This window comes from Strigops habroptila, chromosome 12 (genome assembly GCF_004027225.2).
Source record: "Strigops habroptila isolate Jane chromosome 12, bStrHab1.2.pri, whole genome shotgun sequence".
Classification (NCBI taxonomy): domain Eukaryota; kingdom Metazoa; phylum Chordata; class Aves; order Psittaciformes; family Psittacidae; genus Strigops; species Strigops habroptila.
Window position 1 is genome coordinate 16,532,144 of NC_044288.2, and position 21,482 is coordinate 16,553,625.

At 58.1% G+C, this 21,482-nt stretch overlaps 2 protein-coding genes across 7 annotated transcripts; both read right to left on the reverse strand.

Annotated features, from left to right (window-relative positions):
- Window positions 1-646: 646 nt before the first annotated feature.
- On the reverse strand, window positions 647-20,969 carry GRK6 (G protein-coupled receptor kinase 6). 6 transcript variants are annotated; one of them, XM_030504890.1, is made up of 16 exons: window positions 15,928-16,054; window positions 12,465-12,560; window positions 9,917-10,029; window positions 9,518-9,595; window positions 9,169-9,269; window positions 7,832-7,924; window positions 7,461-7,524; window positions 6,895-7,035; window positions 6,049-6,239; window positions 5,228-5,265; window positions 5,001-5,090; window positions 4,701-4,909; window positions 4,285-4,422; window positions 3,904-4,041; window positions 3,631-3,765; window positions 647-2,114 (listed from the first exon to the last, which is right to left on the reverse strand). In XM_030504890.1, exons 1-16 carry the CDS (start codon window positions 15,977-15,979, stop codon window positions 2,064-2,066), a joined length of 1,728 nt encoding a protein of 575 aa, XP_030360750.1. In that variant the 5' UTR covers window positions 15,980-16,054; the 3' UTR covers window positions 647-2,063. The 6 variants fall into 6 exon arrangements, with proteins under 6 accessions (XP_030360750.1, XP_030360752.1, XP_030360754.1 ...); XM_030504892.1 differs by having other exon boundaries at window positions 647-2,864; XM_030504894.1 differs by lacking the exons at window positions 647-2,114; window positions 15,928-16,054 and adding an exon at window positions 20,875-20,969 and having other exon boundaries at window positions 3,209-3,765.
- LOC115616074 (alpha-2Db adrenergic receptor-like) lies at window positions 18,376-20,868 on the reverse strand. Its single transcript, XM_030504895.1, has 2 exons — window positions 19,591-20,868; window positions 18,376-19,084 (listed from the first exon to the last, which is right to left on the reverse strand). The coding sequence occupies exon 1, from the start codon at window positions 20,721-20,723 to the stop codon at window positions 19,695-19,697; it is 1,029 nt and encodes a 342-aa protein (XP_030360755.1). The 5' UTR covers window positions 20,724-20,868; the 3' UTR covers window positions 18,376-19,084; window positions 19,591-19,694.
- Window positions 20,970-21,482: the final 513 nt, after the last annotated feature.

The following is a 21,482-nucleotide window of genomic DNA, read 5'->3' on the forward strand; positions in this document are numbered from 1 at the left end:
CATAGCAACTGTTCCCTAGCTACCCAGCCGCACTTGCTATTCTCATCCCTGTGCAGCTGTGTGTGGCCCCCCCGCGCTGCGCATGAGGCTGCTGCCACCACCAGCAGCCCTGTCACCGGCCCCAAACGCACCCTGCAGCCACCCCGACCACGCTGACCCCCTTTGCACGCTCCCCTATGGTGACTGTCATGAGCCCAACCCTATTCCACTGTGCGTCGCCCCCTTCAAGGGGCTGTCCCTTGCGCTGAGGCTGTGCTCCATGCTCCTCTGCACGGTTGCCCCTGAAGAAGGGATGCACAGCACCCAGAGAGGAGTGGGACTCTGTCCCCAGCCCCACAGCACACCAGGATAGCCCAGGAGGGGCTGTGCCAAAGGCAGACAGGGGACCATAGCAGACATGAGCACCCCAACGGTACAAGGCTCAAATGACCCATCAGAAGCTACGGAGGGTCACCCATGCTCCCCAGCACTCAGCATCAGCCCTTGTACTGGAGAGCAGCCCCAACCCTTTCCTGGAGGAGAGAAGAACCAGCAGAGCCCATGGGAACAGGGGGGGCCTTGCTTCCCTCCTCCTTCCAGCCAGCAACCCTGCATGGCCTGCACAGGCCCCCCCTTGACCTGACAACAACACAAGGCACGGCCAATCTTAGGCTTAAGAAAAGGTTAAAAATTTAAATACTCTCCAACTTTAGTGCAAGGCAAGCAAATGATACCACAGGTCCAAGTAGGTGCTCAGCCCCCCCGGGGGGCCTGGCTCAGAATGAGCACGAGGCAGCAGCACACACGTGCACACACGCATGTGCGTACATACACACATACAGAAGAGACAAGTTATTGCTCAGGACACAGCTGGGACGAGTGTGCAAGAGGAGACAGGACAAGGAGAATGGAGAGGTGGGCTGAGCCCCACACTGCTCCCCAGGGCCACACAGGGCTCCAGCCCCTCCACTCCTGCCTGCGCTTGGTCACAGATCCCTGGGGACACACACCAAGCCCGTACAGCAGGGAGGCTGGTCCTGGCCCTATTCACTCTTACGTCACAGCTCTCAGCATGACCCCAGGAAGGGATAGTCCCTTTACCACAGCTTCACTCCCTGAGAGCAGGGTCCCTTATGCGTCTGCTCTTCCAACACCAAGCTGGGCCTCGGGGCCCCCAGCACGCATAGACGGGCAGTCCAGAGTTGGTGGAACCACACTGGGGATCAGATCGACCCTTTGGCCCCAGCAGCAGGTACCTTCCAGCAGGTACCTGCCGTGACAGTGGCTGTGTCCTGCTGTCACAGTCTGGAGAGGAGACCAGGATCAGCTCACCAGAGCTGGCAGCATGTGTGAGACGAGGCAGAAGGAAGCAGGCTCCGGCAGACAGGGAGGCAAGGATGAGGCAGTGACGCTCTGCTGCCAGGATGCAATGGTAGACGCTTTGGCACAGCAGTTTCCTGTGCCTTGGGGCTGAGCAATGGACGCCGCTGGAGCCAGGGATGCCTCAGTATGGCCAGAAAGGTCCAGGAAAGATGCTTTAGACACCTCAAGGCACAGAAGGCCTCTGCCCAGGACTCCCTGGTAACAAAGCTGGGACCGTCGCTCCCCCCATAGGAGGACATTTGTGCCTTTGACAGGGTGGGGGCAGTGCAGGCCCCCACCTATAGATTAAAAACTGACATGTGATATGTACAGACCAACATACATAAATATACACCAAACCTGCAGTGCCGCTCCGGCACCATGGAATGTGTGAGCAGAGCTGCTCCAGCCTGGCCTCAGCCCAATCCCTCCCTCCCACTCTGGGTCCGAGAGGGGAGCCGCAGCAGCACAATCCCAAGCGGCAGATTCAGAGGCATCCAGGTCTGCGTCGGGGTTGAGGGCTTGCCCATGGCCAGAGGCAACTCAGCCTGAGCCATGTGCTGCTGCCAGCCCTGGAGCCATCCAGAGTCTTCAAATACAGATATATAGAGCTGTAAACAAATCCACCTTGCGGGGCCGCTGCTACCTTGTCCTTCAGGCTGGGCTGTTGTTCTGCTGGGCAGAGGCAGAGGGGTCCCAGGGGCTGGAGAACAAGCTGTGCTCTACAGCCGGGTGGGCTCTTCCTCGCTGTCGCTGCAGTTCCCACAGCAGTCCTGAAGTCAGAAGGGCAAGGAGAGGGAGGAGGGAAGAGAGGAGCACAGCAAGCAGAGGGTGAGCATGGTCATACAACCCAGCCTACAGCTGCCCTCTGGCAGGGAAGGGCCAGGTCCCCCCCTGGTCTGCTCATGGGAGAGCTACATGGGGGCAAGGAGCTGGAGGGGAGCCCGGTCTGCAGAGGAACAGTCAAGCTGCATGTGGGGGTTCAGCTCCTGGCACAGACAGACTGGTGAGCACGCAGCTGACTAGCTCAGAAGCTGGGAGGAAGATGGGCTCCATGGATTACAGCACCCAGGAACACAGCTTAGTGCCAGCACAGACGATCTGCCCTGCTCAGGGCTCAGCCGGCTGCAGAAGCAGGTGAAGCCCTTTTTGCTAGAACAGGAGTCTGAGAACAGGGCAATGCCAAACCCTTCACAGTTTCTCAACCCTTCTGTGTGTCCCAGACATCCAAAGAGAGGAGTGAAGGAAACTTCCCACTGCCTCCTGGGAGCAGAGCTCCCGGCAGCGGTGGTGCAAGGGCAGCTTTGGCTCAAGCTGAGGGCAAGGCCTCCTCCACGAAGGCAGTGAGAGCAGGGAAGCGGGATTAGTGGCTCAGGGGGCAGTTAGAACAACAAGCAGCTTGTGCTCTGCTGGGGGAAGGGGATAGGCACTGAAGGACAACACTCCTCTTTCCCAGATCTTGCCATGTCCACGGGCCACCAGGTATTTCCCTGAGCAGAGCAGCAAGGAGAGACTGCTCACCTCTGGAAAGAGAAAACACGTGGCAAATCACAGCTCAACCCCTGCTAAGGCAGCTGCCCATCTTCCAGCAGGTCCTGCCTGCCTCAGGAAGAGCTGGGTATCCCAGCCCAGAGCTGGCTCTGGCTAGGGCAGCCCACTGAACGGTGAAGCACAACTCAGAGCTTGGCATGGATGCAGGAGTCAGCACCAGATGGCTGAGAGTGGGTCCAGAGCCAACCACGCTTGAGTCCCACAGCTGCAAGCAGCTGTTGAGAGGCAGCAGCCCAGACTTTGCCAGTCCTAGAAAGAAGGCAAAGACTGTTCTGGGCAGAGGAGACAGGGAGGCAAGCAAGCCTGCAGCAGCTGCAAGACGTTTCCGTTCTCCTCATGCCTCGAAAGAACTGCACTCTCTGCCTGGCTCAAGGTCTGGCAGAAATGCTCTGGGGAGCCCAGAAAGCCCATTCCAAGAGCAAGGTCTTCTTCAGGGATGTTTTATGCACATAGGAAGGGAGAAGACTTGCAATTCTAGTGCCTTCGACATCCCTCTGATTGTGTGGCTCCAGCACGTTTAGCCAAGGCATGCCACCGCAGTTCCCTCGACTGCCCCAGCATGAAGAGTGTGCTCCCTACAGCTCTGCACGGGCGCCTGAGAGCACTGGGGTCTGCTCACCCACTGCCTGCCTGCTGCCCGCTCGTGCCCACCTCCCTGCCAGATCTGCCTGGCACAGGCAGGAGCAGGCTCATTGCTGCTAGATGACTTGCTGGGGAGGAAGCACTGAGCACTCTTACCTGTCTGCTGAATAAGCGCTGGAGTAACCCTTTTTTGGGCTGTGGAGAAGGCTGCCCTTTCCAGTCCAGGTCTGGAGGCACTGTCCCATCTGTGCTAAAGACATTTAGCTCCTTAAAACACTCTGTCTCGATCATCTGGAAGAGGGCAAAGATAACTGTAGCAATTTGTCACTGAGAGCTCAGTGAGCAGCAGGGCAGACACAAACCCTGCGGGACACTGCACTCTGCCATGGTGGGCACAAGCAGGAGCAAAGACCTGTCCTGCAAACCTACCTCGTTCTGCCAAGGAATGGGCACACTTCCTGTGGCAAACTTCTGGTAGAAGTCATTGTCTGTGGGCTCCAGCTCCACCCCTTTCACTGTGGAGAACTGCTCAATGTCCAGAACATCCTTGCAGTAGATGGCCTGAGGCTAAACAGCACAAAGACTGCTCTAATGCCAGGCTCCACGATGACGATGCCACCACCACAAACCACCATGGCTCATGGCCAAGCCCAGGCCCCCTCTCCCTGCAGCTCAGAGCTTGCTTGACCCCTGTTCTGCCACACTCCAGAAACAAGAGGGAAGGGGATGGGCCCCTTCTCCTCAGTTGAGCCACATCAGGGCTCTTGCTTCCCAGTGACTGAAGAGGCCAGGATACAGATAGGCACTTACATCTGGCTTGAAGGGGGGATCCAGCATGCCTGCTTCCAGCCTCCTGAAGTTGAGGTGTTTGAAGAGAGGGTGCTCCTTCACTTCTTTGGCCCCAGCTCCTCGGCACCCCAGGCGCTCCAGAGGATCTTTGCACAGGAGCTGGAACACAAAGGAAATCAGCGCCCTGGGTGGAAGGTGCTTCAGGCAGAAACAGCCCTGCGTTCAGCTGGGCTCCTGCAGTGTGTCTCTAGGGAAAACATGGGCCCAGCAGGTAGGTGGGAGAGTGAGGAACTGAAGCACTCTGGACCCTCCTGTGCTGCCTTATCAGAGCCAAGGGAACCTGACTCCACCACACCTCTACAGGGAGCAGCCTCAGTGTTCTCCTGCTATGTGCAAACAGCCAGTAGGAGCAAAGGGACAGGGATACCCACTCGTACCATGGTGCAGAGGGAGCGGGCACAGGGCGAGAACTTCTCTGAGTACTCCTCCTGCACTTCCTTCACCAACCGCTCCACCTCCTCCCGCTTGATCTTCTTCTTGCGCTGCTGGAAGGGGGACTGTCCCTCGATCATCTCATACACCAGGCAGCCCAGAGCCCACCAGTCTGGGCTGAACGTGTAGCGCTCATTCTTCACCACCTCTGGAGCTACATGGGAGCAGGGGTGAGGGATGTGTGAGGGCAGGGAAAGCATGTGTGCAGACAGAAACCTCTTTTTGATTAAACCAGGGCCACTTACCCATGTAGCCAACTGTCCCCACCCGGCCCTTGATTGTTTGGCCCTCTGGCACATGCACAGCTAGCCCCAGGTCTGAGATACGGATGTGACCTGCACAGAGGAGGGGCCAAGTTAACAGGACAAAGTCAAGAGGCAATGTTTAAAGCTGCCAAGAACACAGAGAAACCTTGGTTCCAGCAGAAGAGAAAAGGACTCGGGTCCAGGGCTTGTCTTGATCCTGCACTCACCGTGGTCATCCAGCAGTATGTTCTCTGGCTTCAGGTCCCTGCGAAGGAAGGGACTTGATTAGCAAGAAGCCTGTTGTCAAAGCAAAGGACACACGCTACAGCGACATCTCAAGAACTCACAGGTAAGCAGCAGAGGGATGCAGTGCCCCTCCCTTGGGCATACAGACAACCTTCCCCTCACCCTCTGCCCCAGAATTAGCCCAGCAAGCTCTCCCCTCCTGAGCAGAGACACGCAGGCCAGGACAACCTTCAACCCTCCGCAAGGAAGCTGTGAGTCTGTGACCAATTCCCTCTTCGCAGGTGTAGAACTCACTATGGGGCAGCCCATGCAAGAAAGAAGGAGCAGCAGCTGCTTCTGCTTGTCCTGCCCCAGGGCAAGGCAGAGGGTAGCACTAGAAGGGACTTTCCAGGCTGTGTTTAGCTATGCTATCCCTAACGGGATCACACAACCCAGTCAGTACAGTCATTACAGCTTGTTCTCCCTCCTGCCCCTATCGGGGCAGCCTACCCTCCTTTGTTCTAGAGTCAATACTGCCCAGCAGTTAAGCGCCCAAGTGCCTGCCCTGAGGCATTCACAGCATGATCACATCCTGTTCTTGGCGATCATTTACCAGCACGAGGAAGCCAAGCTAAGCTCTCCCTCTTCTCCCATGAGATCAGCTTTCTGTTCCTGATCCCTTCTCACTCAGTTCTGTGCTGCTTTCAAGCCTGACCTTATTTTCTTGAGCAAACAGACCCAGCTAGGCTAGAAAGAGCAGCAGGAACCCTCTTGCTTCTGCAGCCCACACAGGGTCTCCCAGCAGGGGCCAGGCAGCACTCACCTGTACACTATCCTCTCCTGGTGCAAGTCCTCGAGGCCACAGCAGATCTCAGCAGCATAGAAAGCTGCCCGGGGCTCCTCGAAGCCAGCCTCTCCCATGTGGTAGATATGGAACTTGAGGTCCCCTCCATTCATGAGGGTCAGCACTAGGCAGAGAGCATCTTTAGTTTCATATGCATAGGCTAAGCTCACCTGCAATTCAGGGCAGAAAAGCTGTTAGAAGACACAGCTGGAAGAGGGAGGTGCCCACACTCTGATGGGCACTTTGTCACACCCAAGCAGCCACTTGCAGGCAGCAGGACTGGGCCTTTGCCAGCAGACAAAGCAGAGGGGAAACTGTGCAAACCCAGCACAGTCCCAGCACAGCCCCAGCTTTCCTCAGAAGGACACTGTTTTCCTGACCCAGAACTACTCCCCTGTGGGGGCAAGCAGCACCCAACAGCAACCCTGGGGCAGTGTCTGATGAATCGTCCACAAAGGGAGGTTTCAGGCTGTCTGCACCTCAGTGCGAACAGGGAGAGCTCCCCACAGCTCAGGGACAGGCTTCTGCCCACTTGGCTGTCTGGAGAGACAGATCTCACTATTTTCTTGTGCCCCAGAGGCTAAGAAGGTGCCTGTGAGACCAGATGGGTGTTTGGGCCTGACTTTGGGGGCATTTACAGAGGCAGCAGGAGTTCCTGCCAGGCCCCAGCCTTGTGAGAGATCTGCAGCCACCAGGACCCTACCACATGGGCAGGGTCTGCTCCTGCCTCTCCACACCAGGTGAGGAGCACAGAGGTGCCAGGCTGGCTGGTTGGAGGAAGAATCAACCACCACAGCAAAGTGAGAGCAATTCCTATGTACTTACTACAAACCTACTGTTCACTTTTTCCAGGATCTGTTTCTCGTTCAGGGCCATGGCCTCTCCTTTCCGCTTTTTGATCCGTTTCTTCTCCAGCTTCTTGCAGGCATACATCTTCCCTGTGGCACGCACTTGGCAGGCACAAACCTGGAGAGAGGACAAGGCTCAGCACCCTTCCACTGCCATTTCCAGGGTGGGAGTCTAGGTTCTCTTTGGAAGCGGCACAGGAAGGCAAAGATGTCCCTGTCCCCACCTCAGACTGAGGTTAGCAAGAGGCCTGTTGTCAAAGCAAGGACATGGGGAGCAGTGACATCTCCTGTCACAGATAAGCAGCAGAAGGCTGTGATGCCCCTGCTACCTGTAGCAGCACCATGGCTAGGTGCCTGGGAGGACAGAAAGCCATTCCAGAAACAGAAGGAAGCCTGACCGTGGCAGTTCTCGATGCCCAGCACAGAGCAGTGCCCTGCACAGAGCCCCCACAGCCCACCCAGCCAGCAGAACCTGACTCCAGCTGCTGGAGCAGCTTGTGGCTGCCTGGTACCCCGAATGTAGAGGAAATGGTGGTCACTCACCTCCCCAAAACCGCCCTTGCCCAGCACACGGTACTGCCGGAAAGTGTTTTTGGTCACTGGCTGCCTGTGAAGGGAAGGAAACTGGAGTGAGATGGGAGCAGGAAGGCAGCAGGGCCTGAAGCCCAAACCACCCCCATGCCCTGGCCTGAGAGACTGTGGCTCACCCCAAAGCCCCTGCTCAAGCAGACCTTGCTTCCCCGCAAGGCAAGCAAGGCTGGGGCTGCTGATGGTGCCAGTGAAGGGCCCTGAAGGAGAGCAAAGCAGACAAAGGCCAGGCCCTTGACTCCTGCCAGAACCCAGCACAGGAAGGAACCCAAGGGCAGCCTATGCAAGGAGGGTGCAGGTCTCCCAGTGATGCTGGGAAGCGTTACCGTTCCAGCCATTTCCACTGCAGGAAGCGACTGAAATACAAGCTGTCGAGGTAGTCAGCAAAGGGTGCCACACTCAGGTAGTCGTGGATAAGCCTAGGAGAGAGCAGAGCCAGCAAGTTCCTAAGGGCTGATCACAGTGGTCCAAGGAAAGAGGAGGTGAGCAGCCCTGAGGGCACATTTACTTTGCCATCCCCTCACCCAGCCTGATGCTGAACCACCCACGTAGCCCTGGTCCAGAAAGCCCCCTCCATGCTAACCCTGATGCAAAAGGAAGGCATGTTGGAGATACCGCTGTGATAAACACACACCCTGGGACTGGGCTGGCACTGCTAATTGTGGCCTATCAGCACCAGCCCAGGCTGTGGGACAAAGCAGGATGATGGGACTCTTTGCAGTTGCCCCTCTGCTCACAGGGCAAATGCATACAAGGCTGTAATCAGCGGCTGAAAGCCGCTGGTAACATTCAGCACTAGGTGTTGAGTTCACTTTCAGATGAATATCCAGCACAAAAGGCCACAGGGGATCCGGCTCGGGAGGGCTAACTGCCTTGGAGAGCAGTGCCAGGGCTGCTCAGTGGAGTAAAGAGCCTTAGACATAGTGTCTAGACTGGAGACATGCATCAAGGAGAAACGGATGGGCTCTTCCCCTTTCAGAGCTTGCCAAGAGCAGGCAGGGCCCAGCCCGGAGGCTCTGCATTCAGACAGCGACACTGGTTACCGCACACAGAGCTAACGCTCCCCAGAAGACTGCAGCAAATCCATTGCCACAGCCCTGCGCTCAATTGGGCAACGTGCTCCAGCTACTGTTCCGGGAGGGGTGGAAGCCATAAGCCCGGTTTGCCCAACAGCTTCCGCTTTGCACCCGGAGCTGGGACCTCAGCCACTGCCTCCACGATGGGAACAGAAGTGACCTGAGATCCCTGCAGCAACAGCCAGCGTCACCTAACCACAACAGCCACATCTGCAGCCAGCGGGAGAGGGCAGCTGGCACCGGGGCTGCGGCTGTCAGCTCTGCTCTACGGGTGCCTATGAGATCCTGGCACAACACAGCGTGGCCAGATGCTGAGGCTCAGTGAAACAGGGTCTTCCCAAATGGCAACTCAGACCCATGGCAGACTGAGAGGAGTGACAGGTTTCCACAGCAGCTTGTGGCTCCCAGAGCCCACAGGAGCTCCCTGCACTTGCTTTCCTCAAGTTGTCCTAGCCCAAAACTCTCCAGGCCCCAGCTGTAGCACCAGCCCTCACTCTCCTGGAGGAAGGGACCATAAGGGATGAGGTGAGTTAGCTGCAGTGTCCACCCCATGCAGCCTGCAGGGAAGCCCCAGCCCTCCAACTTACTTAGTGGATTCCTTGAAGAGCTCCTTGGAAGGTTCCTGCTCCAGCCTCTCACAACAGGCATCCACCAGCTGTGAGGGAACTTCAGGCACATGGTCCTCACTCTGGGGACAAAGGGATGGAGTCAGACATAGGGAGCAGAGCCCATGGGTCCTGCCAGGAAGGAGAAGCCCACAGGTGGGTGGCTTTAGGGCCACTGCCAAAAGCAGCATGGTTGCTTGTGAGGTGGGAGGGTGGCTCTGTACCCTGCCCTCACCGTCCTGCCCAGCACATTCGCTGTGGCAGGACATGGGTAATGACAGCTGTCAGCTGCTCTACCACTGCAGTCAGCAAACACAACCCTCTTACTCACGTTTGGCTTCAAGTACTTTTCAATCAGGTGCTGCCCGCATTCCTTCCGCTTCTCATCTGGAGCCACTTCGTACCCTGCCTGCACAGAGCAAACAGCATGAGGAGCAGGTCCAGCCAGGAGCCGCAGCAACCAGGCAACAGCTGCAGAGCAGCAACACCCTCTGCCCAAGGTCTTCCATGCTTTCCTGGAAAACCAGATCTCCAGCAAACACCACCCTAAGCAAAGGACCAGCCCTATCTTGGAGAAACTACAGCTCACAGGTTTTTCCTTCAGGAAAACCCTACATGCCCAGAAATACCTGGCAACTGCCAGAGCACTCAAAGCCAACCAACTCAAATGCCCAGGGCACCAAGAACATCCCTGCCTCCCCCAGTGAAGCCTGACGGGCTCTGCTCTTACCACGGCATCCAGGAACTTGACGCAGCGCGACAGCTCAGGCCGTGTCTCGCAGAACTGCCGAAAGAGCATGTGCCCGATGGGCTGCTTCTCACACAGGCTGTGGTAGTCCCGCTCTGCAAACATGGAGAAGACCACTCACTGCCAACCCCCAAGGGAGCAGCCACAGCCCACCACCCGGCCACAGGCAGCAGTGGAGGGGCTTGTGATCCATTAGCTGGCTGCTCACAGGTCCCACCAGCCCAAAGCTCCCAGGAGAGTGAAATGCACCCGATGGGGACAAGAAGCGTGACTGAGAATTTACGTTCCTATATGAAGATCTTCTTCCCCGAAAGATGTTTGACCTACTGTTCTGTACAGCCTGGCCCTCTTGTTCCTAGTAAGAGACCTTCTGTGTCTCCTGCTTGCCTGGGGACTCTCTTCTCAATCCTCTTCACACATAAATCAACTGACTACTCCAGAGACACAACTTTCCTTGGAACACACCAAACTTATTTTGAGGCAGATCTTCCAGGCCAAGAGTTCCTCTGATGACTCTTACAAACCACTCATATTCCTGAAGGCCCTGCTGGAAGCAGCAGCATGAAAATGGGAGGCATCATTTCCACAGATGTCCTGTTAATGCTGCCCACAGCAATTAGACCACCCCACTCCATGGGACAGCCACGTGCTTGTACATTAACTCCTATTGCCCTCTGGAGCTCAGCTCTCCTGCTGATTCCTTCTACCCCTTTCTGAAGTCTGACAGCCCAGGCACAAACCTCTTTGACTCTCAAAAGCACTTCCACTTCTCTGCTTTTTTTCCTCCCCTTCCACTCATAAGATGTCTGATCGTGTGCCAGAACAGATTTCTGTGACAGGCACCGCCACCGAGGGCTGCCTGGGGTGCAGATGTGCAGCCATCCATCAGGGCAGGGATCTTTCAGCACTCTCCGGCGCTGGGCACTGCCGGCCTTCCCCTCCCCGTGCAGCAGTTTATCCCAAGGAAGCTGCAGCTTCCTGAGGGTGCAGGAGAGCGCAGAGCTGTGGTGGGGGAGGAGGCCGCCTCGCCAGCTCTGCAGCACCGGCCGGTTTCCTTGTGTCCGCAGGAGAAGGAGTTCCCTTCCCTCCCTTGGAGGACAAGAGTTTGCTGCCAGCAAGATCAGAAGCTTTCAGCTGCCCAGGCTCACACAAGGTTAAACCCTGTGGTCAGGGCACACAAAGCTTAATTCTGCAGTGGGCAACCAGCCCACCATGCCCACAGTCCTGCCAAGCCTCTGCAATAGGAAAGAAATTTCCCTCACAGCCTGCTAGAAAGGCAAATAAAGCCACTCCATCCAAAGAGTGACCCAAGCACGAGGAATGGGGTCATCTCTCCCATGGGGAAATGAATTGAGGTGGCTGCGACCTGGGCCAGAAGCATTTCTCATGTGCCTCCCCAAGGGGAAGTGAAGACATGGGTCAGGACAGCCAGCAGCTGGGAGAAACTTGCCTCCCAAAGCTTCACAAGGTCATTGTCCTGGATAGTGGGAGAGCAGGAACAGATAGACCACCAGCACGTACCACTGGCAAGTGGGCAGCACAATGAAGATGAAGCTCAGTGCTGGAAAACATGTCATGACACCCACAGGAAGGGTGGCTGCAGGCAGAGGATGAACATCAGCTAAGGAAAGCTCTGCTGAGAGCCCACAAATCAAAGAAGCAGCCAGGTTTTTGGATGGCCAAGATGGGAGCTGCAAGGAGAGCCCGGGCCAGAGTTGTGTCCGTTCAGCGCTCACAACTTGCTCCAGAGAGGCAGTCTGCAGCAAAACCAAGGTGAGAGTCTCCATCTGACTTCACTTGGCTGCGAAGCTGGCCCTGAGAGGTGATGCACAGCGTGCACTGGCTGTTGTGAACTTGCGGGTTACAGTGTGAGTGTGCCACTCTCCAGCTGGCAGCTGAATCTGGAGTGACAACTTAAACAAGCTCTCCTCAGGAAGCAGAGCATTCCCACCCTCTGCGCCCCAAAACGATTTCACATGATCTCAGGACCAAGCCTGCTGCACAAACAACATTAAAACCATGAAGAGTACAAAGTGCATTATTAAAATGACAGGCCAAGCCCTGCCCACCCCTACAATTCTCATCCATACTGCACAGCAAGAACCCATTTTTGCATGAGAAAAGCTGCTGCATTAGTGTTAGAAGTCAAGGACTGTGGAGCAGGACTGAATCCCAGCCTGGGAGTCCAGAGGACATCAGCAGGACCTGTGTTATTTATGCAAAGGCACCCAAGAGTGCCACTTCAAAACTGCAACACCGAGCAGGTCTGTTTGCACAGCAGTGGTGTATCTCTAGTGAAACTCATCACAGACTACAAGGTGTGTTTGTACATCAACAGGCACTACCCAGTGAGCGCTGTGCAGCTGTGATGTAGCCACCCATCATTTCTTCCCTACACCCTCAGCTCCAAGTGATCCTGGCTGGGATTTGGCTGACACATCCCTGACCCTCGCGGGACTCAACTTTGGGTGCATGACACCCCACACATGGTCACTCACTGGCACCACTCCCACCAGCCCCTGTGTCTCACCAAGGGTTTGTCGAAGGTCCTCGCAGAGGCTGATGTGGGGGAACTGCAGCATCTGGCGCCATTTCTTACTCTTCCCTTTCCTGTTTCCACCACCACCTGCAGGACACACAGAAATGGTACCATGAGTTATGAAGCAAGGATGTCCAGCTGCAGCCTAGCCTTGCCAGGAGCTGAGTGAGGAGACACCCTCTGTCCGTTTACACAAGCAAGCCCAGGCAAGGAAAACAAGACTTAAGTGGTAGAGCTGTCTCCTGGCTGGTGGAACAAAGCGTTAGAGCCTCTGACCGCCAGAGGAAGCAGATGGACCAACCACTCTGGCTGCTGAACAAAGTCCCAACCAAGAACATGAAGACTTTTCACCTGGACCTCTCAGTGACTTGTATTTATGATGGGAGAATCACAGCAGGGGCAGGAGATCCTAAAGCCACAGGTCACTCTATGCCTGCACAAGAGTTCTTGGCTTGCAGGCCTGTCCTCAGGACTTCTGCATAACTGATCACCTCTTGAGGCCAAGTCTTGCTCAGTGTGAAGCTCTTCCTGCTGTAGTAAAGATGTTCATGCCACCTACTCATTCCAGGCTGATTGCTTACTTCAGGGAGGGGCTGTAAGAGGGAGGACATGAAGCTGGGAGACAGGAATTCCTGCTCTAATCCTGGCTCCATAGACAACTTACTGCATCGCCTGGGGCTCATCACTTCAGTTTCCCACCTGTGAAGTGGGGACACTCCCACCTTTCTCCAGAGATAAGCCAGCCTCAGAAAAGGAATAATATCAGGTTCTTGGATCTCCCAACTTCAGTTGGTGGAGTAAATGCCCAGTGCTGTAGGACAGGGTGGGAAAGCTTCTAGATAGACCAAAAAATTTACATCATAGCAAGCACTAAGTACTGAAATACTGATTGCTGCGATCAGCCAGTCTCCAGGGACTGCCTTCCCCCTGCCCGGTGCCAACATACACACAATCTCCCACCTCCCTTTGGAAATACATTAAACCACCCTGCTTGAAAGAGTTGGGCCAAAGGCCTTCTGAAACCAGGGGGTTTGAACATCATTTATCAGCTCTTGAGAAACACTTTCATAACATTTTCCTCCACTGCGGATGCAACTCAGCCCCAAATCCTAGACACAGTCCATAAGCACCCGCTCCCTGCACTGCAGGAGGCCTTGGTTGGACAGGCAGGTGGGATGGGGCCATCACAGGTGTCCTTGTGCAGGGCCAGCCCCAGGTCCGAGCCCCTGGCATGCTGCGGGTCGCTGCGCTACATCTGCCCCGCACCAGCAGCTGGGCTGCACGATTGTACAAACTCAGGAAGGAAGTGACTCAAGGGTAAGCAGGGGTGGAAGAAACCAGCAGCACAGACACCTTCTTGTCAGCCACAGCTTGCGGCAATGAAACAGAGTGGGACAACTAAGTGAGGGCACAAGAGAAGAAGCGATCCTCACTCCAAGAGTGCTCAAGAAAAGGCAGAGCAATGCCCCACAGCGCCCGGGGACGTGGAGTGGCAGCCTGCATTTCCTTGAGTTGTTTGCTTTGAAAGGAGGCTCCAGTGCCCTTCTGGCATGGTCCCTCCCAGTGCCACAGCAAACAGCCCAGCAGGGAACTTGGCTCCTGCACACCAACCTCCCAGCACCCCGATCTGGGAATGCAGCAAGGGGTGGGCTGCCTCCACCAAGAGCTCACCACAAGGGAGCTTCAGGGTTTAGTGACAGCTCAAAGCTGGCCTGTTGTCCCTCTGCCAGAGCCAAGCAGGCAAGGGGGACAGTGGGGGAAGGATCCTTCACCTTTCCTGGGCAAAACCTTCCTAGAAGATTTGAAGAAAACACAGAACATGGTTATACTATGGTAGTAGCCGAAGATGGTTGTCAGCAGCTCCCCCACCATGTCCAGGGTGATCTCAGCCCCACACCAGGCCAGAAGGCTCCCCAAAAGGCTGGAGCAAAGCACCTGGCGGTGCCGGACGTGGCCAGCAAAGCAGCTCTGTCCAGTCGCACAGGCTGCCAGAGCTCACCCCAATGAGCCATGGGTGGGAGAGCCGTGGACAGGCACCACAGCCACCTGCAGGTCTCACAGGCCAGGAACCAGCCAGCGTGAGTGTGCCAACGGATCATATCTGCCTGCAAGCAAGCTGCCCAACTCCTGCCAAGGGAGAGGCACTGAGCAGAGCCGCAGCAGCCGTCCTACACCTCGCTCTGCATCAGCGACCAAACTCTGCTCTGCTGAGGGCACAACAGGAGCCAGTCTCCTGGTCACTCACTCTGTGTGAAGCAGCATCTTGTGTCTAGAGTTCACAAATGCTGCTGTTTGGTTTTGAACCAAACCTTGCCATTATGAACCATAACGTCATGGTCACTGCGCCTGAAGTACCTACACTAAGCTTGATTTTCAAGCAGCTCAGAAATGTTTCTGCCCGTGTAAATTGAATTTTGTTGCTCTTTGCTCCCACAAATCTAATCTCCAAAGCCCTCTAACTGGATTTCAGCGGGCCCCTCTGGCTCCAGAACGACTTGGTCTGGCCAGCTGCACACCGAGGGCCAGGAGGGACTGTATTTCCTCGCCACTTTATGTGATCTAATGAACTCCCTGACGCCTGGCTGAATCAGATCTTCTCTGCAAAGGACCGGACTCTTATGCGACCCAGTGCTTTCCTTAAGCCATGCTGAGTGTTCTCTGCACAGCTCCCTCAGGGCAGCCCTGCTGCTGGCAGGGTGCACCCCACACCCGTGCCCTGGAATTCAGCCGGGACCCCTGAAGCAGCAGGAGGGTTGTGCTGAGGGCCTGCAGCAAAGCTCCTGGTGCTGAGCAGACCAGGGGCCGGGGCTGGTGTGAGGGTGGCAGTGGGGTGGGGCTCCCCACCACAGTTTCGGGATCGGCCCTTGTGTGGGAAGCGGCACTTACCGGCCTGAAATCAACTTTTTTCTCCTAAGGCACCAAAACTGCGTTTCCCCTCTGCCAAGGAGCAAGAGCAGCCTCGGGAAGGGGGAATGCTGGAGGCCGCCAGCACGGCGGGAGGCTGGCAGGGCTGCAGCGCGGCCGCCCCACTGGGAGGTCAGCACCCCCGGAGGAAACACGGCCCGGGGCCACCGCCGGCTGCCCGGAGCAGCGCCCAGCGCCGGGGCCCGTTCAGAACCGAGAGCTTTGAGGCGGCCCGTACCCGACCCGCGCCGTTACCTCCCCGCTCCCAGCAGCGCCGCGGGCAGCCAAGGCCGCGACTCCCGGCAGGGCCCGCCCGGGGCTAAGTCCCGGGACAGACGCGGCCGGAGCCTGCAGCCCGCCCGCCGCAGCCCCGGGCAGCGGGCGCCGCTCTAGCAGCCGGACCGGCGGGTTCACGGCTCAGGCCAGCGGCCGGCACCTTCCGGGCACTGCGCTAGCTCCACGGCCGGACTGCCCCGGGCCTGCCGCCCGCCCGCCCGGCAGCGCCGCCGCCAGGTTCGGGCACCGGCATCCGCCCGGCACCGCCGCTCACCTTCGCGGGCCTTGAGGAGGACGGTGTTGGCGACGATGTTCTCCAGCTCCATGGGCCCGGCGGCACCGCCGCCTCCAGCCCGGCTTCTCGCCGCTCCCGTCCGCTCGGCCCGCGCCCCACCGCCGCTCCCCCCGACACCGCCGCCACCGCGCCGCGCCCCGCCCACCGCCGCCCGGCCAGCCAATGCCTGACCACGCTCCTCCCGCGCCGCGCTCCCATTGGCCCAGCCCCCCAGGAAGCCCGGCCCCCTCCGCCGCGCCGCTGCCCTCCCGTTGGCCCTGGGGCGGGCGAAGGTGTGGGAGGGCGGGGCGGGGAGAGGGAAGCGCGCGTCATTAGGAAGCCATTGGCGAGGCTCTGCCGGGAAGAGAGGGCGGGTGCTGATTGGTGGGAGAGATGTCACTCAGCCGCCGCTCCAGGAACGGATTGGAAGAGGCTCATCAGAGGAAAAGACCCGCCTCCTGCTGCATCTGATTGGGTGCACAGCTGCCACTCTGATGCAGCGTGGGCCGTGATAGGGCCGTTCCGTAAGGGGGTGGGGCCGAGCAGTGGTTTGTAAGGGCGCGCTGGCGCTCCGCAGCAGGCGTTGCTGCGCCGGGGCGGGGGGTGCGGCTGAGACTTGCCGGAGGGGGTCCCGCGGTGCTGCTCCCAGCGTTGATGTGCCCTGCCTTCCCTCTTTGTCGCCCGGCCCTCTGCTTGCGATGGCCTTAATAATAAAGTCTTCGAGCACCTGTCTTCTAGTGTTGGTCAGTGCCTGTGTCGTGGTGACAGCGAGCTGCGGTCTCCCCTGTCACCGCTGCTGTGGAGCTTTGGGGTTTTCCCATCCCCGGTGCCGCTGGCTGACGCCAGTGCCTGCTTATGTGCTGTCCTGTTACTTGAACTCATCTTGAGCTTCTGACTGGGCGTCACTGGTCCTGCAGGTTTCCTCCCTCCAATGGTCTGCTCTAAAAGCCCTTTTTTTGCTGCTACTTCCATTACCAGCAGCCTTACCCTATCTGAAAATGAGCTGTAGCATGGGAACCTCTTCTCCAGCTGCTCCCCAGCAGGTCATTGATTTCTCTGCAGAGCTCTGTCTTGCTCAATGATGTGCTCAACTTGGTGACCTGTCAGCCCTGCAGGTGACCTGCCCTGCTCCTCCTGTGTGTAAACCCACTCATTAATCCGCTTACCCGTTAGCAAGTTGTGCCTGTCCTGCTCTCTGCTCCTGGTGGCTCTCAGGAGTGGATGTCACCTCTGCCTTCTGACAGCTCCCATCACTTGCTCCAGCTCATGGGTGGCGCCTCCTTCCCACCTTGTGTGAGGCTGGTGGCAGTGGGGCTGCCCTGGGTGCGAGGTTGGTGGTGCCCAGGGCATGGAGGAGCACATGGTGACAGGCAAGTCCCTCCACCGGCCTCTTTCAATGGCAGCTTGCTGGTGGGCCCCTGAGCACCGCTTGGCCGGGCCATGCTGGTGAGCAGGAGGGAAAGGGATCATGTCCTCAGGCTGTAGTGAGGCTGATAACAATGCAAATTACTCCAAGCACTCATTGCCCCTGCAGTTGGTGCTGCCTGTGGTCCACTGTGCCCTTCAGCATCCAATGGAGACCAGGTGTTGCATCTTCTGGTTATGAACCCACAGTGACAACGGGGTTGCTTTGCCCTGCCATCCCTCAGAGGTGATCTCCCGTGTCAGTCTGCCATAACAGATGAGCTCACACTGTGAGCTTTCTTCATTTAGAGCTGCTTTCCTTTTAAAGGTGGCACACGCTTATTTTGAGCTTCAAATGCGATGAATTTGTTCCCATGCATTTGCATGCTTAACCCTTAGGTTGCTACTTTCTGCTTCCTCCCAGCTGGCATTTTGCAGCACCATGGCAAGAGTCATTGGCCATGCAATGCCACTGGAGCAGCACAAGTGTCCAGAGGGGTCCTGGTGTACCCAGAAGAGCTGGTGGCAGCCCAGACAGTGGAACTGGTGCTCTGCTTTTTATCTCTGTGGAGGGGGCCTGATTGGAGAGGGCTTCAAACCCAAGCCTATCAGGGGAGTAATTAAAAATAATCTTGAGAAATTGAAGAAACAGTTGAAAATGCAGGATGCAATTCCAGGCAGAGGAGCCCCCCAGTACTCTCTGGGGCAAAGAGGGGGACCAGGTGCTCCCAGCCCCTGTCCAGCCCATGGGATTTGATGCGTCGGAGATCAGCCTGAAGCTCCCTTTGGTGTCTCAAATGTCACCCTGATGCCAGCACAAGCTGGATGTGTCAGTGACTCCTTGCCCAAGTAGGGGGGTCCCTGAGTGCCCTCACTCCAGCTGGTCCCTGTCTCCTCCTCCCCTCCATCATGCCCAGAAGGATGGACAGTGCCTGACTGTGTGGCCTCGGGGTGCTGCCCATGGGGCTGGTGCCCCTTGGCAAGATCTCTCCCTGCCCAAGCTGTCCTGTCCGAGTCCCCATCAGACACTCTCATCTCCCTGGGTATTTTTAGAAGCAAACTGCTGTTTAATTATGAGAAGGAGAAAGGCAGCCGTGGAGGGGAAGCCAGGCGGCAGCGATAGGGCAGCTCCTTCCGCAGACAGTGCCAGCGGGGCTCCAACCGCTGGAGCCAGCCACATCCAGGGGTCAGTGCCAGGGCCCCACCCCAGCACGATTCCACTGGGAGCTTCCACTGGCCCCAAAGTTCGTGCCACAAGCTTCCACGCATGGGGCCAGCAGGTGCAGGAGATGGACATGGAATCCTTGTCTCTGCGAGTATCCCCATCCCTTCCAGACCCCCAAACCCCATGGCTGAGCTGCACCCCCTCAGCACGGGCTGGTGGGAATGGTGAGGGATGTTGGGGAATGGCATTCCTTGGGCTCTAGCTCCCAGGCACTGGTGGCTGTTTTTAGCCGAGTGAAAGTCCGATGTCTTGAGGTTTTCTATTTTGAGCATAAAGCTGGAGAAGTGGAGCAGCCCCTGACCCCCACGTGTCTGTGCAACACAGGGCAGGGAGCCAGGCAGGGCGGGCGCAGGGCTCTTGCTGCCCCTGAGGGGATGTGGTTGTCCCCGGCTCTTCACCCCATGGTTCCCCTGGTGGCCTCTTGCACCTCAGGCTGTGCTGGAGCTTGTTCCCATGCTGTCCCATCTCTCACACTCTCCCAAGGGACACAGCCTTTCCAGCACTGGGATGTCATTCCTTCTTTCTCTCCTGCAGCAAGATCCTGGTGAAGCCCCTGAGCAGGCTGTGGGTTGTTCCACCCCAGCCCCACACCCCTTGTACCTCACTGTGGGGTACATATCTGCCCCCATGGAGCCCCCATGGCATGGCACAGCTACATGCTGATGAGCAGTGGAAGGGGCACCTCTGGCCGAGAGGCACAGAGCTCAGACTGGGCTGCTTTAGTGGCATGGCCAGCTCCCCCCAGCACTGGTAACAATACTACATGGAGGGTTTCACCCCCCCCTGCAGCAGCTGTGGAGTCTGTCCCCCACATGAGAGGATGCGGAGGGTCATGAGCCTGGGGTTTGCCTGGCAATGGGAGGACTGGCGCTTCCCAGAGCTGCCATGGTGAGTTGTCACCACCAGCATGTCACCCACGCTGCAAGGGGGACGTATGGGTCACAACAGGTCTGGTGATGGCTCCCAGAAGGCAGACGCCAGCCCTGGGACAGGCTTTGGCCTCATTTTATTTAACCCTGTGTTTCCAAAAGTACCTTGAGGTGCACCCTAGCACTGCAGTCCAGGGTCCATGGTGGGGCTGGGTGCTGACAGCAGTGAGCAGGGCTGGGAGCTGCATCCCCGGTGTCCCAGTGTGTCCCTAGGTGCAGTGCTGGCGGGGGATGGTGAGGAGCCGTCGGAAGGCGTTGCGGAAGTCCCGATTGAAGAGGGTGTAGATGAGGGGGTTGAGGCTGCTATTGCAGTACCCGATCCAGAAGAAGAAGCTGAAGAGGGGCTTGGAGATGTGGCAGCCGTCCCCACACACAGCCCCCAGGCTGTAGGTGAAGAAGAAGGGAAACCAGCACAGCACAAAGGCGCCCATCACCACAGCCAGCACCATGGTGAAGCGCCGCTCCTGTGCCCGCATCAGCCGCCAGCGGCACAGCAGCATGCTCTGGTGCTGGCTCTGGCGCCGCCAGCCCGGCATCCTGATCCCTGGCCCCTTCCTGCTGGCAGCGGCAAGGTGCAGGGAGCGGGCGGCGAGGAGGGCTGCAGCCCTGCGGGTGGTCAGGCGGTAGATGCGGCAGTACACGGCGATCATGACGAGGCAGGGGCCGAAGAAGGATGCTGTGCAGGAGGCCAGCACGTACCATGTCTCCTGGCTCAGCTGGCACTCGGGGCCGCCCGGCCGGGCCCACAGCAGTGGTGGCAGTGCCACCAGCGCCGCCGCAGCCCAAACCGCCCCGATCATGCCCTTCACGCGCCCAGGGCTGCGCCGCAGGTTGAGCTGGGCCGCCCGGGTGACGGCCCAGTAGCGGTCAAGGCTGATGGCGCAGAGGTGCCCGATGGAGGAGGTGCAGAGCAGCACGTCCAGCGCCAGGTACAGGCTGCACCACAGGCCGCCGAAATGCCAGTAGCCCATCACCTCATTGGCCAGCGAGAAGGGCAGGACGAGGACAGCCACCAGGATGTCTGCCGAGGCCAGGGACACCAGGAAGAGGTTCTGCGGGGCTCGCAGGGCACGGCTGGTGGAGATGGCCACCACCACCAGTGTGTTGCCCACCACTGTGGCCAGCAGGATGGCCAGGGCAGCCAGCAGGATGAGCCCCGTGGCCACAGGCGAGTGTGGGGCACTGCTGGCACCGCTGCTGTTACAGGAGGCATTGGGGAGGGCACCGGCTGGCTCCATGCTGGCCCAGCCCCTCAGGTGGATGAAGCCCTATGGAGCTGCCCCCCGCTGCACATGCCCTGCTCACCAGCCCTGATGCATCTTGTGCCACAGCTCCGGCACCGCTGAGTCCTTCTGAGGCCGTCCCGGCCACCACCGCTCCAGTGCTGACCAGGTCTGGTGGCAAGGAGAGGTTGTCCTGGTCTGGTGGTCACCCGGTCATGCACATGGGGTGATGGTGCTGGGAACCCCGGAGCAGCTCCCACCACAGCCCTGCTGGCTGGGCTGGTCCCAGCCCAGGAGGAGGGCGGGCGGGAAGGAGGGAGGGAGGGAGGGATGGGCTGCTATCACTGGCAGGAGCCCAAGCGTCTGTGGGCAGTGAGAGAAGCCGTTATTAACAACACTTGAAGGGCTCCTGCTGGGGTCACCATGGCGTCAGGGTGCATGGCGGGCTAAGGGCACTGCCCGGCCGTCCAGAGTCAGCATTCTGCTGATCCCAGCCTGGCGGCACCTCACCAACTGTGCCATGCTGTGCACCGCTCACTGACACACTGCCGTGGCCCATAGTAGTGTGACATGAACCCAGCCATCTCAGCCCTCTGGGGACGAGGCGGGTGGAAGAAGATGCTGCCCATGACACCTCATATAAGCTATTTGCAAACTGCAGATGAAGGGTTTGGCTGTGGCATTGTCAGTGTGTGCCCCCATGGCACCAGCAGTTCGTTTGGTGCACCTCCAGCACTGGGCACCCATACAGAGCTGGGCTGTGCAGTGGTGGTG